The 25,904-nt window shown below is 41.0% G+C and overlaps 1 protein-coding gene across 3 annotated transcripts in view; it reads left to right on the top strand.

The window, feature by feature from the left end:
* Positions 1 to 25,904, top strand: part of LOC121503695 (voltage-dependent T-type calcium channel subunit alpha-1I-like) — a 176,231-nt gene that overhangs the window by 11,516 nt on the left and 138,811 nt on the right. For 2 of the 3 annotated variants that reach the window (XM_041778221.1, XM_041778220.1), the window contains exons 2-3: positions 2,418 to 2,551; positions 20,719 to 20,816. In XM_041778221.1, coding sequence (XP_041634155.1) covers positions 2,418 to 2,551; positions 20,719 to 20,816 — 232 coding nt within the window. Of the gene's footprint in view, positions 1 to 2,417; positions 2,552 to 19,579; positions 19,657 to 20,718; positions 20,817 to 25,904 lie in introns of those variants that run through there. The other variant, XM_041778222.1, reaches the window with a different exon arrangement.

Raw genomic sequence — 25,904 nt, 5'->3', positions numbered from 1 at the left:
ACCAGCCCTGCCTCATACCTGCAGCTCTCCAGACACATCATTTCACCCTGCCTCATTTTGGAGCTTTGGTTTTATATATCTGCTCTTTTGACAATATTCATGATCATTAGTGCATTAAAGATCAAATAAAGCACCCACGTTTGAACAGCTTTCACTAGATATTAGATATGACATTATCTCCACGTGTGATCCGTGTGTGTTATGCTCGTTGATTACACGCATCGGCATAATTGTCATAAGATCTGGGTGTGAGAGAGCATCGGCAGGATGTGGCTGGAGAAAAATTTAAAACGAGGAAATGGGAAGCTTCAATTTGAACATAAGATAGCAGACCTCAATGCAGAGGTTCGCTGGACTTTTTTGTTGTCCGTCACTCCTTTAAAATCCGGCTGGATCCATCCTAACACAGGGCTTCATACAGCACACACTCATGCGTCACAGCACAGAGACAAGTTAGAGAGATGGAGAACAACTTTTTAATTCTGGCTCTCTTATGACCTGTGAGTAGGCTACAAATGTATGCCTTTATCTGTTAGCTTTCCATGACTGATATCATGGAAACTACGGTGTTAAAGTGAGGTTTCAGAGAGAGAGAGAGGGTGGGGGTGAGCGAGCAAGAGAGAATAAAGCAACAGGCGCTGATCTGAATCATCATTCACCATCTCTCTGTTATATTTCCATGGTTGATATTCACATGATAAATGAGCAAACTGGTGTTTAAATTGAGGTTTCAGTGGAGAGCAAGTGAGGTGGAAGCAGCGGGAACTGTTTTGATTCATCAGTCACCTTGGACCCCTGCGAAATTTCGCATAAAATTGAACCTGTTACGAAAAAAAACGGGAAATAAAACGACAATTTCGGCATCAGTGTGCAGACACGATTAGAACAACATGAAACAGGCTCATTGTGCAAAGACCTCTGCGTGCCAACCTGTGTACTGAAACACCTGCAGCAGCAGCCTCTCAGTGCGCTGTCAGCACAGAGACCGACACGCTTTCATTAATCTATGATGTTGAGATCAGTGAGAGAGCCCACTGGCTACAAGATTGTTAATAGATTAAATAACCTCCTTGATAGTCCATGTGTGCAAAATGGAAAAGGTGCATCTGTCTGTGTGCGCTCTTCTCTTACACACGCTTCTCTGTCAAGCACATCCCACAGTAATGATATATGGATTTAAAATAATAATGATTTAAATTTGGAAGTTAAAGCCTGTCTTCTTGGTGTAGGAAGCAGATTTATTGATGTGACGTACCATGAATCTTTACTGATGACAGTGTTTACCTTCATAAATGTTTTTATATAAAGTTTTTTTTTTTTTTTTTTTTTCCCCCAAGTAAGCCTTAAAAAGAGCTGCAGCTGGTCACTAAAGAGCCACATGCGGCTCACGAGCCGCAGGTTGAGTATCACTGGCCTAGAGGTTCATAACATAGTGGCCTGTCATTCAATAAACTAAAATAGATATTTTTTCAACCACTTTACAGGGACTTTAAGATTTTGCACTTTACTTTTACATCTTCTACCTCCACTTCTTTGTGTTTTTTGTTATTAACCTGTGTTTAGTCTGTAAAGTAAATTTTTTGCCATTGCATAATTGCAATGCCAGACTGCATGTATAAACAAAGGTTTACATAAGTAAGGGAAAATGGCATGCAATGCATCTTGGGATATGGGCTTTAAAGGATTCCCTGGTTCAATCCTCCACATTTGGAGACCCTGCAGAATGGGAGAGCCTGTGACACTCTGCTGCCTTTAAATGTGCTCTGCATTGGCTGCAGCCTTGTGAATGGGACATGCTATTGTTCACAGAAAACCTGGCTGGGGTATTAGGCCTCAGTGCTTTAAGAGCCACTTCTGGAAGCATAAACAAACACATTAGTCTTAAAATTCACCTTTTCTTAGCGTGCTGTCAGGTCATAATTCTAAGGGCTGTGGATTGAAACTAAATGCCTAGAATCAACTCATTTTGGTGTGAAATTTTCTCACTGAAATGGCGATAAAATTGCCTTTGAGAGGTGGAAAATAAGGCATTTAAATTGTATTTGGGATGTTTAAGGTCAGAACCAAAAATCACTTTAGACTTTAGAGGTGTGTCCGTGTCCTTAAGCCATTTTATTCCTTTATTGTTTTTGTTTTTGTCTGCTGCTATAAAACACAATGTTTGTCCTTGAGATCTGTTGTTCACTACTAAAGAGTGTACGATAAAAAATCCAGACAATTTGTCCTCACTGGAGATGACAAGAGCTCCTCACTCACACAGAAACTAAATAAAGAAATAAGGGAGAGCTTCGAGAACAACTTGGGCCTTCTAATTTAATTGAACACGGTGTTGTAAGAGAAGTCTGGCTTATGTGTGAGGGGAAATATTCCTCATATGCTGCTTTGTCTCACTCTCCTCCGTCTTTGTCTTCCCACAGGCCTTCGATGCATTCATCTACATCTTCTTTGCATTGGAGATGGTGGTAAAGATGGTGGCTCTGGGGATTTTTGGCAGTCGTTGTTACCTGGGAGACACCTGGAACAGACTGGACTTCTTCATAGTCATGGCTGGGTGAGCATCCTTTTCTTTCATGTTATTCATAGAGGATCGGGGATCTAATTGAAGTAGACATCAATGTTACAGCAGATCATGAAGGCAAAAAAACAGCAGAAATAAGACGGTGAGGAAGTACTGATGGAGATTTAGTTTGCATTAACAAAGACTGAACACCTACCAGCCATACTGGTGCAGTCAGTTTGTAGTTAGTCGATTTATTTATGATATCTCACATCTTGAAGTTGTATTTTATGTCCTTGCCTCTGGCCAGGTGGTACATCTGCTCTGGATACACAAAAACCTTCCGACAAACCTCAGTGTTCAGTTTCCTGGGAAAGACTGCAAAGTCTAATCCTGAATCCAACAAGATTTTTGTAAGTCATGAGGTTTTGTTTTGGTATAAATGCTGGGATTCTCCTTTGGATGTCCACACTTATCGAGCTTAATGAAACCTGAGGTACATCAAGCATAGAGGTTTGATATGGGTATGGACCAGGCTTCCTCTTAAGGCCATAATGCTGCATGTAAAGACAACTGTGGTTTACTTTACCTTGTGGATTGCAGGTCTGATTGAAAAGGTTCTTAAATCATAGAAAACAAGTGCTAATGCAGCAACCATTCTTCAACATAACAAAGTCCAGATAGAGAGCTCCAAAGCTGCACAGAAAACTCACATTTGTATCAGTTAAGGGGGACTTTTTAACCCTAACCCTAACCCCTCTGGGAGACTCTAAAAGTATAACCGTGCAAAACCGATGGACTGGGCAGATTTCTTGTCAGTCATCAGGTAAATCCTTCTTGCAAAGCCTTAAGCTGGTACACTTTTTCCTGGTCAGGCTAATTGACGTCATTTGGTGAGAACGAGGCCATAGCTACAGACGTGGTTTAGTTGAAGTGACTGCAAGCCTGTAAACAATGGCAGCAGGTGAGAAGATTAGCACTGATGCAACAATAATGCCAGTTAATTTGGAAATTGTCAACATTTCTTTATTAAAAGAAGAGGTGTTTTTTTGGAGTGTGATTTGGCGATGACCAGATCTCTGATCTGGACTTCACTGATGATGCTGGGATCCTTCTGAGACTCTAGATGTGCTCGTGGAGGCTGAAGCGTTAAGAATGCATGTCTCCTGTGCCAAAAGAAAGATCCAGGTATTTAGGGATGAATTGGATGCTGCCATCTAATCTGTGTCTACCTTAGCAGCTTAACCATCGATCCTCTGACTGTCAGGCTGAGATCAACCACAGACTTTGAATCACTCATTGGGCAATGGGTTGGTTGAGCAAGACAGTGTGCTGCTCTGAGTCTTTTGGTCCTTGGTCCGTCAGGTCTTGCTATTCTCTTGTGAGGCCTGGATATCGACTCACAGCCAGAGGCACTGACTGGACTTCTTTGGGACACCGTCTCTTTGCACATCTTTGGATACAACTGACGGACTGTGAGTTCAATGCTGACATGCTTAGAAGAGCAGGGATGGGAAGAGTCAGCTGCCTGATACTGGAATAGCAGCTGCGCTTTTTCAGGACATGTGGTGCACTTTACCAGGCTTGATCCAGCTCACCGCATACTGGGTGACCTGGACCCTCTGGGCTTTTCCAGGCACAAGGAGGCAACCATGTGTGTTGCAGAAAGGGCCTGGAGAGATGGAGTATGGGCCTGGTGCAGGCCTGGAGGATTGCCATAAGAAGGCCAGAGCAGTGTAGGACCAAGGTTGATGTGGTACAGTGCCAAACCAGCATATGCACCCACACTTGACCTGACCTTTTTGCTCCCGTCCCAACTAGCTTCAGGAGGAGTTTGATTTACCAACTGGCTCCACTGATCATGACCAACAGTTTCCCATTGAATTTGTGCTTTGTAACTCAGTCCCCAGAGCAGCACATGCCTAAGTTTTATGTTTAGTTGCTCTCCAAACATCCTCCAGGTCCTTATCTAAAAGGTTCTGCCCTTCCCAAACACTGCCCATGTGGTGTTGCCCATATGGATGTGAAGTATTTCCCATGCCGTGGATGTGTGAGACAGTCTATCCTGAGTGTCAGGTTACCAAACACAGACTGTGTCTCATACACTGGTGACACTTGTGTCTGGATTTACAGTAAGCTGTGTATTTGCTGTGAAACTCAGAGGACTTGTTGACTCTAGGACTGGTTCCCCTGCTCAGACTGTCACTGTTACCAGTCCTGAGTGCTTACAGCAGGACTGTTTATTCATGTGTTTTCTGAGCTCTTTATTAAATTCAGAAAGGAGATTAATATAGCTGTCAAGTGCTGTCAGGAGTGCCGTGATTTCCTGTCACTCCAGACGCTTTTGTATTTTCCCTGTTCAAGTCTGTGACGGGCCAGCGATGCAGGACGAGGTCAACAAGTCTGTCTTATGAATAAACAACCCGGTCGTCCCTGAGAGTTCGCTTTTTCAACTCTTTGCTGGTAATGTGATGGTGTGAATACTAAACAGAGCAGAGAGAGGAAGAGGAACCACACCAAAACATCACCTGTAATATCTGCTCTACATCTAAAAAGTCTATCCAGATTGAGACAGAACTCCTGCAAGCAAACAGTTTAGCTAATTGATTTGAATTAGAAGACCTTGGCATCAAATGTGGGTTGATTTCATAATGTTAATCATCTAAAACACACAGAAAACTTCTGAGATTTAGCAGCAAAAATGATCCAGCGTTGGGTGCCTAGTACCTCTGTTCTTGTTGCCACTACTGAGAATGGCTGATTTTAACTTGTGGCATATTAAAGATAAAAATTCTGGTATTTTGGTAACCTTCCACTACCTAATGCTCACAGGGTTAATAAAGAAGATTGAAAACCATGTCAAATCCATGAGGTCATTCATGTTCTGCTCTTATGGATCCAGTCCCAAACTGGCTGGTTAATACATGTGCCTGCACAGCCAAGAGAGTCAATTTTAATATTACTTGTGAAGCATATTCTTTGTCGAACCGAACCATAAGAGACTTTCTTCCTCCTGCACTCATTCTGCATGTAATATTGACACGTCCTCTGAGAACGAAGCCATAAGGATGTAATTTGTTGTACGCTGCCACTGAGGTGACAGTATAACAGAAGTTTTTGCATGCTTTTATGCTAAAATGTGGGGTATTCACTGGGGTAAAGATGAAAACAGGCTGTCACTTTGAGAGTCCTCCCACATTGATTTCCTCCGGTTTATTGTTTAATGCTGTAATCTAGGGAGCAGATGGCACAATTATTGTTTTGGTGTTTTGGACGAGCACATATGTTTTCACTGGAAGAAGAGAGAGGAAGAAAAATTTACTAAAGGAATAAGAGACTGGGACGTTGAATTGTAAAGTTTTTGGAAAACATTGTCAAAATACCAGAAATTCTCTGATATAATACTCGACTACATACAACCAGACTGATACCTGTTTCAATGCCGCAGCAACAAATAAAAGTCTGAAGAAGCTGAAATAGGGGAATAACTTCTTATCAGATGCAAGAAAACTCCTGCATCATTGTTTAAACTGCATACAAACACTGAAACTGTTTGATAGTGAAATGTGTTTGTGCAATTTAGATGGTGTGCCAGAGTTTGTTTGCAGTTTCAGACAGATTTGTTCTTATTCAAAGAATTACCTAATTTTCCATTAGCATGGATGTTGTTCCTTCAGAACTTAGGTACATTCTGATTCCACTGATCACTAAGTGATCAGAGATTGTAACTTTTTAGAACACAGGGTTTAGGAAATAGAATTTTTAGCAGCTTTTATTTGCCATTGACTTACATCTCATTTCTACCCTGAAATTCACTTCCTGTTTTGGTTTCTTTTAAGTCACAAGACATTTCACACAGCTACTCCTGATCTTTTAAAAACAGGATATATATATATATATATATATATGTATTAGGGGTGCAGCGATTGATCGATCGGCCAAGATCGGTATCGGCGCGGATTTTCTTAATTTTAGGAGATCGGCGATCGGCCGATCCTTGTAAATAAGATCAGTGGATGAGATCGGTTTCATATGCCTCTACCTACTAAAATGTGAAAAATGAAAGACTAAAGGAACTGATATAATTTAGTAGTTTGGACAGCAATGCTCTAAACTTTTCATTTATATTTGAGAGAACTACCTCATGTGCAGTTAAAACAACAAGTTTGTATTGTTTCACGGGTATTGTTCAATGTTATTCAATAAAATAAGATTGGAACATTGAAGGTGTATGCTGTCAGTTATAAAAAAAAATTGGTATTGGCAAAAATTGGAATCGGCAGGTCAGGCTTTTTAAAGATCGGTGATCAGTGATCAGCCAGAAAATTGCAATCGGTGCACCCCTAATATATATATATATATATATATATATATATAAATTTATTTGACCAACCTAACCCTAACCAAAGTAAGGTTTATGCCACAGCTGCCCTAAATTAACAGCATTGGTAATTACCAAAATCATTTTTTATGTTTCTGCAATGATTAATTCACCAATATGTAGAAGCTCTTTAACCCAAATGATATTTTTAATTCTAAAATATAATTATTATTGTTATTCATGAATTTTCAAATGTACTGACTTACAAAAAAAACTGAAAAAATAGTAAGCACATCAATATTTCTTGATTAATATGTCAAATTATAGTTATTTACTTGCATTTCTGAACAGAAAGATGAGTTTTAGTGGTTGAATGGTATGCTTGAATAATTTCTGACTTTTTAGAGAAGTCCAGTGAGCCGGCTCAAATTTGGGTGACTTTAGGTTGAAATCCCTCATTCCTTTTCAAAATGGTAAAACGTGGAGAACTCACTGAAAATGAAAGAGTCCGCATTAAAGCACTTCATGATGCTGGATGGTCTCTGAGACAAATATGACAGGTGGTCTAATAAATTTGTTAAGCACTAAAAAAAAAAAATATATATATATATATATATATGTACATATAGTTTAAAAGGTACAGGATGTAGAAACTTTGCACTTAAATGTCTTATTCAATTGAAACAATTACAGAATATGTGCAGTAATTTTTAAAAGTTGATTACTTACCATGACCTTAAATATTTCCAAAACTTCAAAGCCAGAAAAATGGTTTGTTTCATAATTGTCCTGGGCCACCGAGCCAAAACATGTAATTTTCCCTCACTAATGCGGCCAAAACTTATCAAAACCCTAAAAAATCATAGGATGCAGGCTGAATGTGTGTAAACTGTTGCCCAAATCCAGCAGATTCATAACGACAGTGAATGAAATATTTGAGCTTAAACATAAAGCTTTCTGAGCCTGTCACTAACTTTTTACTTGCGATCTGTTTTTTTTATCTCAGTCTGTTTAAAGTTCAGCTCCCATTTCTTACATTTCAACTATGTACTATGTTTTTATTCTTATATTAGTCTGATTGTGTTTATCAATTTTTTTATTTATTATAGAAAGTAATAATAATGCTTTTATTATTATCATTATTATTAGTAGTATTATCATCATCATTGTTATAATTATTATCATCATTATTTTTTATTATTATCATCATTATCATTATCATTATTATTATTAATAATAATAATATTATTATTATTATTTTTTTTTTTTAAATTTACTTTTATCCAGTCATTCTCTGACTGGGAACCGGTGTTTCAGCTAGAAGCTTCACAAGATTGACCCTCCTGCTGACAGACATTGAATCTGGTTAATGGATCATCTTTACAAGGTTAGGGAACATCTGCCAACTATCACCAGTTAATCCAACTCCAGTTGAACTGGAACACAGGGGCTTTTGTCACCGGTGGCTAATGCAAGGTTAAACATTATCTGGCTTTAGTATGTACAGTGTAACAATATTTTGTAACAGTATTAAGATGATAGCACAGTGCAGAGACAGGGTGGCGTTCCCAGTATCTGAGCATGTAGACAAAACTTAAGGTCTTTCAGTCACTGGTCCTCCTGGTCTTACTAGACTCTTATGAGGCCTGAATGGCCAAAGACCCTGGCTTTGTGGCAACTTCTTTGGCACATCTTTAGGTATCAATGGCAAGACCGGGTCTAATGCTGATGTGGTCAGGAGAGTGGCGATGGGAAGGGTCAACTGCCTCATACAGGAACAACAGCTGCATTTTTACAGGCACCTGGCGCGCTTTCCTGGGCCTCATCCTGCTCACTGAATACTGCCTTGGACCCTGTGGTCTGGTCCAGACACCAGAGGCGACTGCGTGTATCATGAAGGCTGGAAGGATGCCAGTAGAGATAGGGCAAGAGCCATCAGGAGGACCAGGACCAAGGTTTGACATAGCAAGGTGCTGAACCGGCATATGCTCCCGTGCCTGACTTGGCCTGAAAGTGCACTGATTCTTGTTTTACACATGTGAACTAATACATGTGTCAGCTCTTTATTTGAGGGAGGGAGGGGATAGAGTAACAGGAAATCACTCCCATGATTCCCTGCTTTTGTTATTGTTTTGATTGGGAGCTCCTTGGAGATGAAATGTACTCGTTTTACAGTGAAAACACATGATGTTAAGTATAACCAATTTGAACAACTTTATTATGTTGTCACATTTGTCATAAACTTTTAAAGTTTCCATCACACATTTGCTCCTGATAGACGACCCGTGAACACACACTTATGCTAACACAGAGTCAGCTGAGGCAGACCTGGCTGATAAAATGTGTAAGAAAGTGCGGTGCATTGTTGTGTGTCTGTGTTAAGAGTTGAATAGGAAGCGAGGAGGCCATAATGGCTGACAAAAAAAGGTAGAGCTCCAGACTTAGCGAGGAGGTGGAGGCACATTTATCTTCATTTGAGCTGAATCAGTTTTCCCCCAGTGGATGCTCATCGTTTGTGTTTGCTGCACAGATTTAAACGCACACACAGATAACACTCTGTCAGTTAAAGCCGTTTGAGTTTGTTTAATCTGTGTATGTGTGCCCGTCTCTGTTTGTATATGCATTTATGTGAAAGCCTCTGCCGCCGTTTTCCTCTTGGCAGCTTCCATTAGATTAGCGTCGAGGCTAATTGCGGAGGGCAGTGCCAAACTTGCCCGGCCAAATCGCAGCCGACAGTCTGCTATGAGCTCCGTGTCTGTTACCCACGGGCATCACCTCGCTCTCTCGCCCTTATCTCCGTCTCTCTCTCTCTCTCTCTCTCTCTCTTTCTCATGCTCGGATGAACATCTTCCCTTGTCACCTCCCCCGTCAGACCCCGTGCAGAGCAGGCTTTCACACAGACGAGCTCTGGAGGGGGTTTCTTAACCCCCGCCACACACCAAATGTCTCTTTAAGCCTGTTTTATTTTCATACTGTATATTTTATTTCATCCTAATCCACTGCAGTGAGACTTTTTTTTTCCTCCGCTAGTCTGGTATCAGCAGTAACAACAGAAATGTGTCTTCTCAGCATGTCTCCTTATGTCTGCTGAGATTCTTGATCCAAGAAGGCAGCCTGACATCCTTTCATGAAGTCCTGCCTTCCATATTTAATCAACTGTACATCCAGGACTGGTTTAAGTCCAAAAACGCCAAAATACCTTCTCACAGTGAGGAACCCTGACTATTTTTCCAGTCACAAGAAGGTGCATACTGTAAGAACTTCTTATTTTCCTCAGAAGAGTCATGTCATGTTGCTGTCTTATCAGCTGATCAGAGACAGGTTTGGTCTTCCTGTCTGGTTTGACAGGAGGGTCACTCTATAATCAGCTGTATCAGGCTGTTGCAAAAAGAGAAAAAAACACAGATCACAGAGTGAGAAATCACCAAGAACATTCACTCATACAGCAACAGGTCCCAGTGATGGATCAGGAGGGCCACTGGGATCCAGAAACTGGCCCATAGGACAGTGAAATGGGATGGGGGTGCTTCTATGTTACCCAGCACTTGTGATGTCATCCTCAAGAAAATGCAGGACAGCATGCAGGGGCCACACCTGGACAATCACACCTTATCTACAAACCTGTAGGTTACAGCTACAGTGCATGACTCTAATGAGCAAAGCTGCAGGAAGTGTGCAGTTTTTAAATGCAGGAACTGCAATATCACACAAAAATATGTGAGAGTAGCATGTAAACAATAGGTTAAGTTGCCTTTAATATTATGAAATAATATTATACCCTGCACATGAGCCTTAAAATTAAAATCACGGTCAAAGATTACCCCAAGGATTCCAGCTTCTTGATTCGGGTTTAGTCCTATTTTGTGTTGTTTGGGGGTCAGTTTTTCTCTCTAAGCCTTGGACCGATAATAAAAAATTTCTGTATTATGTTAGCTAAGCTGCAGAAAATTCTGTGATGAGAGATCCCCCTTAATGTGGTTCTCTACAGTCACTGAAAAAGTTAATCAGTACTCTTGTTAATATTAGAGATACACTAGTCCAGTGGTACCCAAAGAGGGCTGCACCCCCCAGGGTGACAACACTCTTCCCTTTTACAACATTCTACCTGTGTGAGATGTTTTTTTTCTGCTGTTGCCTCAATCAGGACCACTGCACTAGTATATGAGGATTCAGTGCCCCTAAAATAAAGTGACGATCATTGATGCAAAGCCTGATGGTCACATTCTTCCCTCTATGATGAATCAGTGATGTCTCAGATATCAGTGAACAGCAGGCGTGTAGACAAGTGGTTCTCAACGTTGGGGTTGGGACCCCCTTGGGAGTCGCGAGACACCGAGAGGGGGTTGCCAGATGCCTTAAAAAACAGGGAATATTTTTATATTTTGTATATATTAGCCATTTTAATGAAAAGATATGCATGAAATTAGTCAAATGTAAAATAAAAATGTTTTATCAGTATCTTTGGTGCTAGTATCCTGAATAACTGTTCCCTCATTTGGGAGCCGAAAAGCATGTCAAACTGTTTATATTGAAAATATCTATTTGTGCCACTTTTTAACCACAATCCCTACCCAATTTGACCTTGATCATTTGCAACTTTCATCAATTTTTGCACAGTTTGGACCCTTTTTTGCAACTTTTTACTTTACAACTTTTTTGCCTATTTTTCTTCCTCAGTTTTACCCATTTCTGCCAGTTCCAACCACTTTTGTCCATTTTAAAATCTCATTTCACAAATTTTCCACCTGTTTTTGCCATTTTTAACCAATTTTAGCACTTTTTAACCCACTTTAATTCTGCTTTTAAGAAAATGGGTTTACATTTTTAAGAAGGCTGTATATTAAGGCACAAACAAATAAGAAAAGATATTTGGGATATTTGTAGCTTTGATAAGAGTGGTTATTAAATACATGATTATTCTTGAATGTGAATAGCTGTGTCCAACCACCTTGAGGTACAGTGGGGTTCCCCAGTCTCTGGCACCTCTATTTTGGGGGTCGCGGGCTGGAAAGGTTGAGAACTCCTGGTGTAGATGTCTAACTTAGTAAAGATTCTGTTCATAAGTTCCTTGATAGAAGTCTCATCACTGTTCTTGTCCTTCCAGCCTTCAGTCTCTCAGATGTTATATATAATTAAACGATACAAAACAAGGCAGAGCTGCAGCCGTGCAAACTGTTTTTAATTATTTTCTCCAGACGTCCTGACAGCTGAGGAAGTTTGTGAGTGAACTGTACTCCCATTAACAGAATTACTTCTACCTTTGCAGAACTTCAACCTTGACTATAGCATTGATGAAGGCTTGTTAATTTGACGGCAAAGTTGCATCAGATTGAACACGTCTCCATGAAGGCATCTCTCGTGTTTAAAGAGTCTCTGAACTCTTTGCACGAAGTCTAGCGTGGGTCTCCCCTCCAGCTTTGTATTCCACACTGATATAAGCATGCACACTCACACTGTACTCACATTAAAGCCTGAATTAGATGAAGGCGTCACAGCACAAAAAAAAAGGGGAAAAATGGAGAACAATCATAAAAAGGAGGCTTCCGGCAGTCCACTAATTACCCTCCCAAACACAGCGGCCTGATTGATGTGCACACTTCTATAGAGCCTACACACATGCAGGCACGTGTGATCTTCTCTTCTCCCTTTCACTTCATTTGACGCTCTTGTCTTTCCTCCACTGCAGATGGATTAACAACAAAACAATGCACGTGCTTATTCATGCTGTTATTTCAGCTTTTTTGGATCTCCTTTAGTTTCTTTGGTAGCCTGCAGCACAATCATCAGCACAAAATATGAAGGTTTTGTTCCCGTTAGCTCACAAGGGAAGGAAATGTAGTGTTTTCATTGTTTCAAAAGTCCCTTCATGACACTGTGGCCTTCTGTTCGGTCTCTCTGCAGCCATGAAATCATTAAAGATAGCACAGATACTATCGTGTTTGACGGGGGTTGTAATAACACCACTAGTCCCAGTTGGAAAAGCCTGGCCCCAGAACAGCTCTCGTGCTCTTCTCTACACTGTGACATTTCCATCAGGCTGCTGTGTGGCATTTCTGTAATTTCGACTACACTGGTTGTAGAAAATTGGAAAACTGCGACACGCCTCGAGTCCTCGTGAAGATCTTTGGAGCATGATGCTCATGGGCTTTACAGTGAGAGCAAAAGAAGTGGATTGTTGCAACTCCAAAAACGACGCCGTATTTTCATAGTGGTGCAATGGAGCACACGTCTCACGGTTCAGATCAGATACATAAATGGGGCTGTTTTCAGATCTGAAAAAAAGAGAAGAGTAACAGCAGAGTTTAAGATATAGTTACCTTGCACTATTAAACATCCACAATTCGGTGTAAAAACCTTTCATAAATCCCACATCCCTTCCATTACAGTCCCCAACTTGAATATGAAAGTTGATGAAGAGACCGCATGCATATTTCAAATGACTAAATTTACTTCCTGTTTGGATTGAGTGCATGTCTGAGGCGTGACCGTGTCAGTGCCCTCATAGCTCTCATACCAGGTGTATTTATGCTGTATGTTGGCTGCATCTCTATTGTCACAGCCCTTTCTTTCTTTATAAGTTTCTCCAGTAAATGTCTCTAAAAATGACTTGACAAATTCTATAACTCTACAAGAATAGAAAAAAAAATAGAGTAAAAGCACAAATGAAGTAAGCTTCTGTGCAGAAATGCCGAACTGGGCTTTTACTTTGAAAAGCACAAACCGGAAGTGTAGCCATACTGTGTTGATCTTGTGACCTATGCTACCAATCTAGACATGCATATCTGCTAAAACAAAGTGAATATGCCTATCTGTTCATTTCTTTCCTGACTATTTTGGCTGAGAGATGCTCTGCTTGCTCTACAAGTAAAGGCGAGTCCTCTATCCCCAAGATCCTCAGTGCCAAATACTAGCAGATCTGCTGTGTGAGCCCTGGCCCTAATGCTGACTGTCTGCATCACCTGTATGCAGAGTCCAAAACTAACTTTTTCCTTTACCAGCCAGAGACAAAATCTACCCATAATTGGCGAGGGGCGAGTGTTAGTTTTGGACCCTGCCTATATGGTGAAGCTCAGACTCTCAGCTCTGGGAGAGGCTAGATGAGTGATTGTATCAAAGAAGACCACCAATGTTATACCATGAGTAATCTCTGCTCTGCTTTGCAGTAGCTAAGCATGAGTTCAGACATAGTCTAGTTTGAATGTGAGTTATTTCTTAAGGGAAGGTTTTCACTACCAAAATTATAGAATTTTTAACATCCATGCTGAGATCAAAATCGAACCATGACACAGATGATATGTGGGCGCCATGCACCCAGTTTGAAATGGCTGCAAAAGACTGCAGTTCCTCTTGAGGCTGGTGGCAGAAGTTACATGCATTTGACCAGACCTGCTTCTCAGTAAAAGTCCCACAAATCTGGAATATTCTACCATCAGAAATAAAAACGTGAACATGACTCAGGAGTGTTTAATAACACGGTAAAACAATAGCTAAAACAAAGGCAAATCGTTGAATGCTAAGCTTTCTCTGTTTGTTTTTGGTTGTTTTTTCACTTACTGCTCTAAATTGTTATTTTTATTCTTTTCCATAAATCTGCATATGTCTGCTATACTGTTAGCTGTTATGCATGTATGTGGCTGCCTGTCTTATTGCTTCCATGACTCTTATTTTGCCCTATCTTCTTTCTCATTCTTTACAAGCTTAACCAGGGACAAGGACTGCAAATTAGCTGTGGCTAGAAGTCTTATGAACACCGCATTGGTTGTAATTAAATGCATCAATGCCTATGTTTTGTCCCATACAAATAAACTGATAAATGAGTAAACATACAGTACGCCGTATCCAAATGCCCTGATTTTGAAGCTAATTTATGGTGCTTATGCAATTACTCAATAGGAAAGCTGTTGAGAGAAAGGGGTCCCCTTTGGAGGATCCCTGGACCTAACAGTGAACCCCAGCCCCTCAGATTCTGTATACCAAGAAAATTTCTAGTTAGGTAGACCCCTAAGCACATACTGAAACAATGAATTGGTGAATGCAGTACATCAAAAGGTATGTTTTGTGACAGAGGAATGGAAATTGCACCAATATTGAGCAGATACACTATATTGCCAAAAGTATTCATTCACCCATCCAAACAATTGAAATCAGGTGTTCCAATCACTTCCATGGCCACAGGTGTATAAAATCAAGCACCTAGGTATGCAGACTGTTTCTACAAACAATTGTGAAAGAATGGGCCGCTCTCAGGAGCTCAGTGAATTCCAGCATGGTACTGTGATAGGATGCCACCTGTGCAATAAGTCCAGTCATGAAATTTCCTTGCTCCTAAATATTCCACAGTTAACTGTCAGTGGTATTATAACAAAGTGAAAGCAATTGGGAACAACAGCAACACAGCCACGAAGTGGTAGGCCATGTAAAATGACAGTGTGGTCAGTAGATGCTGAGGTTCATAGTGCACAGAGGTCGCCAACTTTCTGCAGAGTCAATGGCTACAGACCTCCAAACTTCATGTGGCTTCAGATTAGCTCAAGAACAGTGCATATAGAGCTTCATGGAATGGGTTTCCATGGCTGAGCAGCTGCATCCAAGCTATACATCAGCAAGTGCAATGCAAAGTGACGGATGCAGTGGTGTAAAGTATGCCGCCACTGGACTCTAGAGCAGTGGAGACACGTTCTCTGGAGTGACGAATCGCACTTATCCATCTGGCAATCTAATGGACGATTCTGGGTTTGGCGGTTGCCAGGAGAACGGTACTTGTCTGACTCCATTGTGCCAAGTGTAAAATTTTGTGGAGGGGGGATTGTGGTGTGGGGTTATTTTTTCAGGAGCTGGGCTTGGCCCCTTAGTTCCAGGGAAAGGAACTCTGAATGCTTCAGCATACCAAGAGATTTTGAACAATTCCATGCTCCCAACTTTGTGGGAACAGTTTGAGGATGGCCCCTTCCTGTTCCAACATGACTGTGCACCAGTGAACAAAGCAAGGTCCATAAAGACATGGATGAGAGAGTTTGGTGTGGATGAAGTTAACTGGCCTGCCCAGAGTCCTGACCTCAACCTGATAGAACACAGCTGAACCACTCCTAAACCTTGTGGAAAACCTTCCCAGAAGAGTCAAAGCTGTTATAGCTGCAAAGGGTGGACCGACATCATATTAAATCCTATGAATTAAGAATGGGATGTCACTTAAGTTCATATACAAGTCAAGGCAGGTGAGCAAATACTTTTGGCAGTATAGTGTATATTCATGTCTATAAGTCTGTTGACATAGAGGCATGTTAAAACATTATGATGTGCTGAGTTTGAGTTCTGATGCTCTGCTAAGAGCTGTTGATTAAGTTTTATTTGCTATTAAGGAAGTTACATCTCAGATTTTTTATGTCCTGTGGTTCACTGGCTCCTCACCAGAATACAGAGTTTTCAAAATATTGTATTCTCTTTCTGTGATTGGCCTAATGTTGCTCTTTACCTGGGGCCTCCAAATTACTGAATCATCCTTGTATGTTGTTTGTGAAGAGATCTGGATTTCACTTGCACGTGTGTGCATAGCTCTCTCATGTGCCTCAGCTAATTCCTGCGTGTTTTAGATCTATCACCCTCACATGAATGTATTATTTGTTGTAGTTCAAGTGCCTGCCTGGCAGCTGTACAGCTGTTCTTATTAGAAAACCTAATCCTACTCCAGTGTGAGCCGTGGTGTGGCGACTGTGCATTGGAAAGTGCTTCCCTGTGGGATTAATAAAGTCTGACATTATTGTAAATGGCACGGTTCATCAGTCTTTCTATGTGAGAGACGGTGAACTCAGCTTGTTTTCTTAGAGCCACTGGATGTGCTCTTGGTGTTATGGGCCTGTGATGCTCGGCATCGTTCTGTCACAACGCTGCTGCAGCCGTGGGCACATCGTATATGAGTGCAGACATGCTTAACTACCGCTGCACAATCACCATACACTACACATGCACAGTGGTGATTCCTGCCTCATTTAAAACACATACAACGTAATCTTGTTGAATCTGTCTGTGTAGATGATTACAGTATTGTAATGTCGGTGTAAATGTGCTAAAATCAAAGCTACACATTTCTTTTACACTCTCATGCACACATGGCAGACTGCGGCCATCCTCCTGTGAAAGTGCTCGTGGTTTGGGGGCACAAACAACTTAACCATGCTGTGGAAATGACTTGCTAACAGATGCCAGGCTCTGACTGAGCCACAACATCCTGCAGGCAGCACTTAGAATAGAATGAATCCCTCTTTTTCCTGATCTCTTCTTCTTTTCTTCCTCACCTCCCTTTTATGTTATTCACCCCTTTTGATGCTTTGTCACTTTATCCCCCTGCCAATCTCTCTGGAGTCTGTTGCAAAGCTCTCTGCATTACATTTCCCATACAGTTCAGGCTCTGAAAGAGGACAGACATGTGTGACTGGATCAAAGGGTGGCCACTGGTGTCAAACCATGAGTAAGAGGCTCTGCAGCCGGTTGCACCAGCTAAGCTTGAGTGCAAATGTGGCCTAGCCTTAATGGGAGTTTTTACTGGCACTGGAGTTTTTGCAATACCAACATTTTGTTGTACTGACACTGGCTGTAGATTTATGGTGTAGGCTTCAGTTAACACCTAATTACAATCACAGCAACATTTTGCAGACACTTTGTCACTATGTCAGTCTCAGACTGCGTACAAGCTGTGTCACAGATGATTGCAATATCAGTGTGCACGTGACAAGTCAGAGCACTCAGACCCTGTGTGTTTGCATCTTACATGCCCAGAATCCGGAGAATAGAAGGCTCGCCTATTTCTAACACACATCTGCTTTAGGAAATATGTACAGTACTGAGAGGAACCGTTGGGCATGTGTGGGCCAAAATTTGAGGCTTTTGTCAGCATGTATTGGCAAGAAAGCCCCCTGAGGGCAGCACTGGGCAGGAAGGAGGATTGACACAACCCAAGTCATGTTCTGGATGTCTTTCAATATTACCAGGGGAGGGGAAAATAATAATCTTTTGAAAAACAGTCCACACCTTTTATGCAGAGTGAGGGGTGGCCTAGGGCAGAGTAAACATGGCCTAGGGCAGTGGTTCTCAACTGGTGGGTCGGGACCCAAAAGATGGGCCGTGAATATGTGTCTGGAAAGAAATGGTGGCAAAAATCTATAAAGAACCTGCAACCATATTGTTTATTTAACTCTGTTTTATTGTGATAATCTTTGGAAAATTGGGTCGCAAGATATTGGTGGGTCCTGAGGCTTGGCCGGTTGAGAACCACTGGCCTAGGGTACTGTCCTGGTGGGTAGTGGGGTTGCCATGGTTCCCGGGATGTGCCGTGGATATCTCAAGGGACTAAAAACTGCAAACAGATGTGATAAAAGGTCTGTAGAAAAGGGATGGCGTTCCGCTAGACCTGGGCTGCTGAGTGACACACGTGTATATGGACGTCAAATTTGACACATGCAAAGATGGTTTGACAAAAGGGATGAAAGGAGAAAGTGGCAATAAATGTTAAAAAGGGAATAAAAAAGACTGAATTAGCAAAAACAGGGATAAAGCTGGAAAGAACCTGCAGAAACAATGATGAGAAGGAGTGACAGGTGTCAAAAATGGGTCAGCGGATGCAAAAAAAAAAAACAAAGCAAAAGTGACACAGTTGCTTGAAAGTGGAAGAAAAAGATTGAAAGTTTCTAAACTGGATTTAATCCTCAGGCATCACTTTAATTTACTGCCCTTTAAAGTCATTAAGGAAAAAAATGTCCAAAAATATTAATGTATACTTTTCATTTTCCGTTTTTGATGCTACACAAAAACTAATAATTCATCAAAGCCAGTATTTTGGCTAATCATTGACATTTCCATGCTGGATTTAGAAATAATGTCCCAGCCATCCAACATTTGGTTTAAGGAAGACGACACATTTTATTCCTTTTTTCATAGAAAACAACATTGACTTTAAGTAAACAAACTGGCATTTAAAGGGTTAAAATCATCAAAATGATTGAATGTTTGGTAGTTTTTAACACAGCTGAAGTTGTTTAAGAGATTTATGCAAAAAAGCAGAAAAAAACATGAATCTGTTAAGTTTTTATAGCAGTTTTTTGGAAGTGGACATTTTTGTCCTTAAGGGTTTTAAAGGGTAGTGAATTCATTTCAGAGTTCCTTTGACCTGTTAGAGAAAATAAAATTTGAATTCGAAAAATTGGCCAAGAAAGAAACTTTGTTACAAAAAAATTGGACCATATTCATCAACACAGCCAAAATAGTGAGCAGAGAAAGAGGAAAAATATGCCCAAATGGACAAAAATGTCCCTAGTGATGCCTGAGGGTTAAAGTGGCAGAAATGGGCTAATGGAGGCAAAAAAGACAGAAAATAGCAAATGCTGGTTAAAGGTGAAAAAAAAAACGACAGAAAATTAAAAATGGATTAGGATTTGCAAATTTGGGCAAAAAAGATAGCAAAATGCAACAAAAAAAGTTTACAAAAATGAGCAGTAAAATTGAAATGTCATATTAAAAGAGCAGGGATGGGTTAAAAGTGTCAAATATTGGTACAAATTGCACAATAATGGTGAGAAGACATCAGACATCAACATCAGAGCCCAGTAACAGTTTGACACACTTTTCAACTCCAAAATGAGCTAACTTTTAGCCAGGATGCTAGCACCAATGCTACTGATCAAACACACATGTTGGAGAGTCTGGCAGCGACCCCTGGTGGACAGAGTAAATAAGACATACAGAGTGCCTGCTGCTTCACTCAGTCTCATCGACAGCAGGGTGGTTAACAGGCAATTAGGGAGCCCTACCATGTGGACTTTGGTGTTTTGTGCGTAAATGAGCATATGTAAGTACAGTTTGACTACCGGTTGTCATTTATGGACATTTTATGTTTAGGAAAATCCTTCTTTGTTAGATTTGTCCTGTTTTAGGACTTTTGAGCTGCATGCTATGTTAGCTGTATGCTATGTCTGCTAGTTAGCACATGTACAGCCATGACTATGCATTTCTCTGTTAAGTTGATGTTTTAGTATGCATAGTGTATTTCCCCTGTACATTTCTGTGCCTTATTTTGGTGTCCTATGATGACTAGCAGCAGCTTTGTTGTATAAGCGAGACTGTGAATATTTGTTATAATTTGTATGACCATCTGAACATTTAGGTCTCTTTAGTTGTGTTAGCCACACAGTGATAAGAATACTTAACTACTGCTTCCAGCTAATGTTATTTCATTTCCATTTATTACAGACCACACACACTAAATAAATCACGTATGTCCTCTTAAACCTGCCAACGCAAGTCTGTACCCACAACATGGAATAAGCAAATAAACCATTTAAATATCCTTACTCGGGAGATTGATTCTCTAACAGGGATCAATGTTCATATTGCATAGAGAGCAACTCTGCTATACATGCACTGGTGCTATCTATACTGGGTTTGTCAGGGGCCCAGCCAAATCTGTGGGCAGGCCTAGTCTCAAGGTATAGGCAAAGGTGTGCTTAAATAATTCAAATATTTTAGTTAGGTTGTGCTGGTCCTTCAAGTGTGCTTTCTTGGTTTGAGTCTAACCCATAGCTCTTTTCCCACTCTTTCGTCTTACTGGTTTACTCTGCTGGTGTCCTGTCCTCTCCAAACAAAGACAAACACCTAAAAAAAATAGATACATGAATGAATCTTGAATCTTTGGCTTCTCACATGAAGCATACGCCTCTGCGATCCAAACAAACAATAACACACCTTAAGCTTTGAACTACATAGATCCAGTATTTGCTTCAGTCCTGACTTAACGCCATATTTTCAGGTAGAATTGGTGCGCAGCTGGTGAGGCAGTACTGGTCCAGCTGGAGTCATGTTAATCCTTTTCTGTGCTCTATTTTAACCATCTTCTTTTCTCCTCTGCCTCCAGGATGGTGGAGTACTCCCTGGACCTGCAGAACATCAACCTCTCAGCCATCCGGACAGTCCGAGTCCTGCGGCCCCTCAAAGCCATCAACAGAGTGCCAAGTGAGCACGTTTTCAGATTTCACATGACTGTTTATTTTCTGTTGTCTCTCTTCTTGCATGTCGGTGTCTCACACATACACTTACACACACTGAGTAAATTCATCCCTGGCTTATTGTTCATGCCACCTCTTCCCTGTGAGGATCGTTAAACATTCATCTTATGCTTAATCACACAGCCCACTCAGGCCCTGAGTCACAGCTTTATCAGATTTCCAAACCATCCATTACTGCTGCTTCGATGATGAGTCCGTGACCATAACCTTGTTCTTCTCATCGAAAACTCACTTCTTGGCCAACTTTTTTCATTCCTATTGATTTCTTTTAGCTGCTGCTCTAACAGGAATATCTTAATCATTCTAAGCACCAATTAGCCGTCACTAGCTCGGTTCAAGCTGGTGTCATCACTTAGTTCCAGCACTTTAGCAGTTAGCCGAGCATTAGCAGCCAGTGCTAATTGTGGGTAATGAAGTTTGGAGTCTGGCAATAAAAGCTTTTGTTATGTTAAAACATTTAATATGTGATTCTTGGATTTACAGTGTTGTGAAAAAGCATTTGTCCCTTCCCTATTTCATTTTTTATTTTTCACATTTTTTATTGGACAAAGAGAGAATTCAAAATACAGTTTTTAATGATGATTTCATTTATTAAGGGCAAAAGTCATCCAAACCTACTTGGTCGTATGTGAGAAAGTCATCGCCCCCTACACTGGTTGCTCCAACCTTGGCAGCAACAAGTGCAGGCAAGCGTTTTGGATAGCTGAAATTTTGGCCCACTACACTTTGCAAGGTGTTCCAGCATGAATGGCCTGTTTAAGGTCATGCCTTGGTGACTAGGCCACTCCAAGCCTTTATTTTGTTTTTTATTTCTTTCAGAGGTGGATTTGCTGGTGTGTTTGTGATCATTGTCCCCCTGCATAGCCCAAGTGTACTTGAGTTTGAGGTTATGAACTCATGGCCAGACATTCTCCTTCAGTATTTTCTGGTAGAGAGCAGAATTCATGGTTCCATGAACTACAGCAAGAGGTCCAGGTCCAGGTCCTGGTCCGGACCATTACACTAACACCACCATGTTTGACTGTTTTGCTGAAATGCTGTTTTATTTTTTAAACAAAAAGTTGAGCTTTTGTCTGGTCAGGCCACAGAATATTCTCCCAAAAATCTTGGGGATCATCAGGATGTTTCTTGTCAAATGTGAGAGGAGCTTTTGTGTTCTTTTTAGTCAGCAGTGGTTTTGGCCTTGGAACTCTCCCATGATGCCATTGTTGCCAAGTTTCTTTCTTATTGTTGAATCATGAACTCTGACCTAAACTAAGTCTAGTGAGGCTTGCAGGTTTTTAAGATGTTGGTGGGGTTCTTTTCGCTATGATGGATGAGTCGTCGATGCACTGTTAGAGTCATTTTGGTAGGCTGGCCACTCCTGGGAAGGTTCACCACTGTTCCAAGTTTTCTCCATTTGTGGATAATGGCTCTCACTGTGCTTTTTGAGTCCCTAAGTATTAGAAATGTCTTTTCACCCCTTTCCAGTCTAATAAATGTCATTGACTTTGTTTTTTTATCTGTTCATGATTTTAGATGGGGCCATGATGTGTTGGAGATCTTTTAGCCTGCTTAACTTTGTCAGGCAGGCTCTATTTAAGAGGGTTCTGGATTCAGCAGGTCTGGCAGTGATCAGATCTGGCTGTGGATAGATAAATTGAACTCAGCTTTCCAAAAATGTGGTTAATCACAATTAATTTATGATTTAACAACAGGGGTCAGTGACCTTTTCCACAAAGGGCCAGGTAGGTTTGGATGGCCTTTTTCCTTTAATGAATAAAATCACCATTTAAACATTGCATTATATTTTTACTTGGGTTATCTTTGTCTAATATTAAAATTTGTTTGATAATCTGAAATATTTAAGTGTTACAAATAAGCAAAAAGTAAGAAATCATGAAGGGGGCAAATATTTTTTTCACAGCACTGTATTGTCAAAGCTTCTTTGGTATTCCTGGTATGTAAGGCGGGCTAAATATTTAATGATTTTAGGGCTAGTTTTGGGCAGTTTCAAGGATGTGGCCCAGGTTCAAATGTCACATGAGTGAACACCAACACGGATTGCAGGGCCGGCATGAAAAGCAGCATATAATTTTTTTTGTCCTCAGTGGTGCAGAGAGCTAAATAACTTTGAGTAATGAGAGTAATATGATCATTTTTAATTTGTAACTATGGTGACACACATTACAGACAACACTGCTGCATAAGTAGAGGATCCTGGCTCTCTAATTAACACACGGCTCAGAATTTAAACTCCCTGCAGAAATGGCTAATCAAAAAGTACTAACTATTCACTATATCTTAAAGTCACTCAGAGCGACTTTAAAATATTCCACTTCCACTTTTAAAAAATCATGAAATGGCTCTGCAGCAGATGGAGCAAATAGCATGAAAGCCCTGTTCCCTAATTCAGTTTGAACTTTAGGGTCAGATCGTCTAAAAAAAGGAAACCTTTCTAGTGACTGTGATCACAAAGTTTTACATGTGAGGGATGGAACTGCACAGAAATCGTAGAGGAAGGCTGGTAGACTCTGCTAATTGGATTCTCGCTGGTTAAACAGACCCACAGGATTGCAGGTGTGGGCTTTTTTTCAACCAATTATAACATTTTAAATTTAAAATATCCTCTTGTTGCATTTTACCGATGCTTCTGCGAGCCCCTCTGAAACATTTTCTTGTTCTTAACTTTTTTACACAATATTAGTATCAGATGTTCATAGGTTCTGCCACTTAATTATCATCACTTACAACATGAGCCTTGTTAAACGCTCAAGGTGATTAAAGTGTCTGAGAGACACCTTAGCTTTCAGGCAGAGTCAGCAACACTGAGCTTACTCAGTCATTTATACCACTGAAACCATAAGTAAACATGCACTGTATAGAAGACATAACCTTTAATGTTCCATTTTTCCATTCCATTTTCTATACCGCTTATCCCTTTAGGGGTTGCGGGGGGATGGAGCCTATCCCAGCTGTCATTGGGCAAGAGGCGGGGTACACCCTGAACTGGTCACCAGTCAATAGCAGGGCTGACATACAGAGAGAGACAACCAGGCATGCTCCACACTCACACCTACGGCCAATTTAGAGTCACCAATTAAGCTAACGAGCATGGTTTTGGTGGTGGGAGGAAGGTGGTCTACCTTGAGAGAACCCACGCATGCAATCCGCACAGAAAGGCCAAGCAAACCAGGGACCTTCTTGCTGTGAGGCAATAGCACTAACCCCTGCGCTGCCGTGCAGCCCATAACCTTTATTGTCTGGCATTAAATATGGTTAGGATTACCAAAATTATTTGTATTTGCTAAATGCCAGAATAATAAGTGAGATAATCTTTATTACTTACTTTAAAGTCAGAAGTATATGTATACTAAGATAGCATCCAAAATCATCAATCTGCCCACCACGGACCTCTCCCACCTCAACCGTAATGCTGTGACACGCATGGCTCGGACATTCAGCAGGGACTCAGACCATCCTCTCCACACTCACTTTTCTCTACTGCCCTCTGGCCGGAGTTACAGGACTCTGAGGTGGAAACGGGCTCGCTTCAGTAAAAGCTCTGTCCCTTTTGCGATTGCTGCTGTCAACCAGCTGTAATCTGTACCCACCCATCTCTCACCAGCATGTGTGTTGTCCTATTTTCCTGTGTCCAGTTGTCTATAATGTGTGTATTTTATGTACCTGACAGTGCCTGTGAGAACAAATATCCCTTTGGGGACAATAAAGGTCTATCTGTTTATCTAACTATGCCTTCAAACAATTTGAGAAAGCCCAGATGGTGATGTGATGGCTTTGGAAGCTTCCGATAATTAATTGACCAATCATCATGCACCTGTCATATCTGTGATCCTTTCTCCTAATCTTGCAAAACAGATTGATACGCCCATTTCTGTGTTTCTCATTGGCGAATCCATCTTGCAAAGCTCCCATCTGAACCGTTTGGGCCCAGTTAGAAAATGACAGGACCAATCAGCGTCAAAGGGCAATACTTTCGGGCACGGCGGAGTCATGACGTAAGCCAGCAACAACAAAAGGCTGATGCAATTATGGCGGAAGACATTAGCGTGGATGCTGCTAAAACGTACGTTTTATCAGAACAACAACACATGTTTTGTTCCAGATGTTACAGACAGAATATTCATCCAATTACTCTTCAAGTTTTTTTTTAAGGCTCTGCCCTTTCCCAAACGGTGTCTGTGGAAGGTTTACAAGATGGATGTGTGAAACAAATCCATCTGGCGTGTCAGGTTACCTTTCTCCTGCAGTCAGCCTGTCATTTCAGTGTGGACACTGCAACCCTCCTCCACTCCAGCCACCACCTTTCAGTCCATCAGCATCTCCTTCAGAGCCTCATAGGTCTTCTTCTCATCTCATCCTGTATTCCTCAGTCTCCTCCTCCAAGCCACGTCATTGGTCACAGTCCAGCTTCTCAGAAGTCTACTCCTCATCTGATCCTGCATCCCTCATCCACACCACCACCACCATCAGTGTCTAGACTCAGTGGGGGGTCTAATCACCATAGGAACTGCACAATTCACTTTCATCAAAATTTGTGAAATGTATTTTTGTTAAACTCGAATGAAGTCTCTCCTGATTGAAACATGTGCTGCTTTATGAGAGGAAAGGAGGAGAAAAAGTCAAGGAAAGAACAGTGCCCAGAGATAAGAGCAGAGTCTGACCTCTGCTTTAGATAACCAAAGGCTGAGTCAACGGGTTGAATAGTTATTTCATCGCTCAGGCTATCATACAGCAGCATTTTAAAAATGATCCAGTATAGTGTATTTATGCTCTCACTACTAATGTCTGATGCATTCTTGTCTTTATGTTTCTTAGGCTGCAAAGCATATTTCACTTTGAGGACAGTGAAGCTTAAGCTGAATGCATCTTCAGATGCACGAGTTTGTTTGCATATGCATTGTCTTTGCAGCAGAAGCATGCATACGCATTCACTAGCTGCTTCATATTTTTTTTACTGAGGTGGGTTAGCGTTTACAAGTGCACATTATGAAGTTTAACGATCACTTTTCTACAATCATCAAATTATAAGCTT

This window comes from Cheilinus undulatus, linkage group 21 (assembly GCF_018320785.1).
Source record: "Cheilinus undulatus linkage group 21, ASM1832078v1, whole genome shotgun sequence".
Classification (NCBI taxonomy): Eukaryota; Metazoa; Chordata; class Actinopteri; order Labriformes; family Labridae; genus Cheilinus; species Cheilinus undulatus.
Note: the sequence above shows the minus strand (reverse complement) of the source record. Positions and strands in the feature narration are given on the sequence as shown.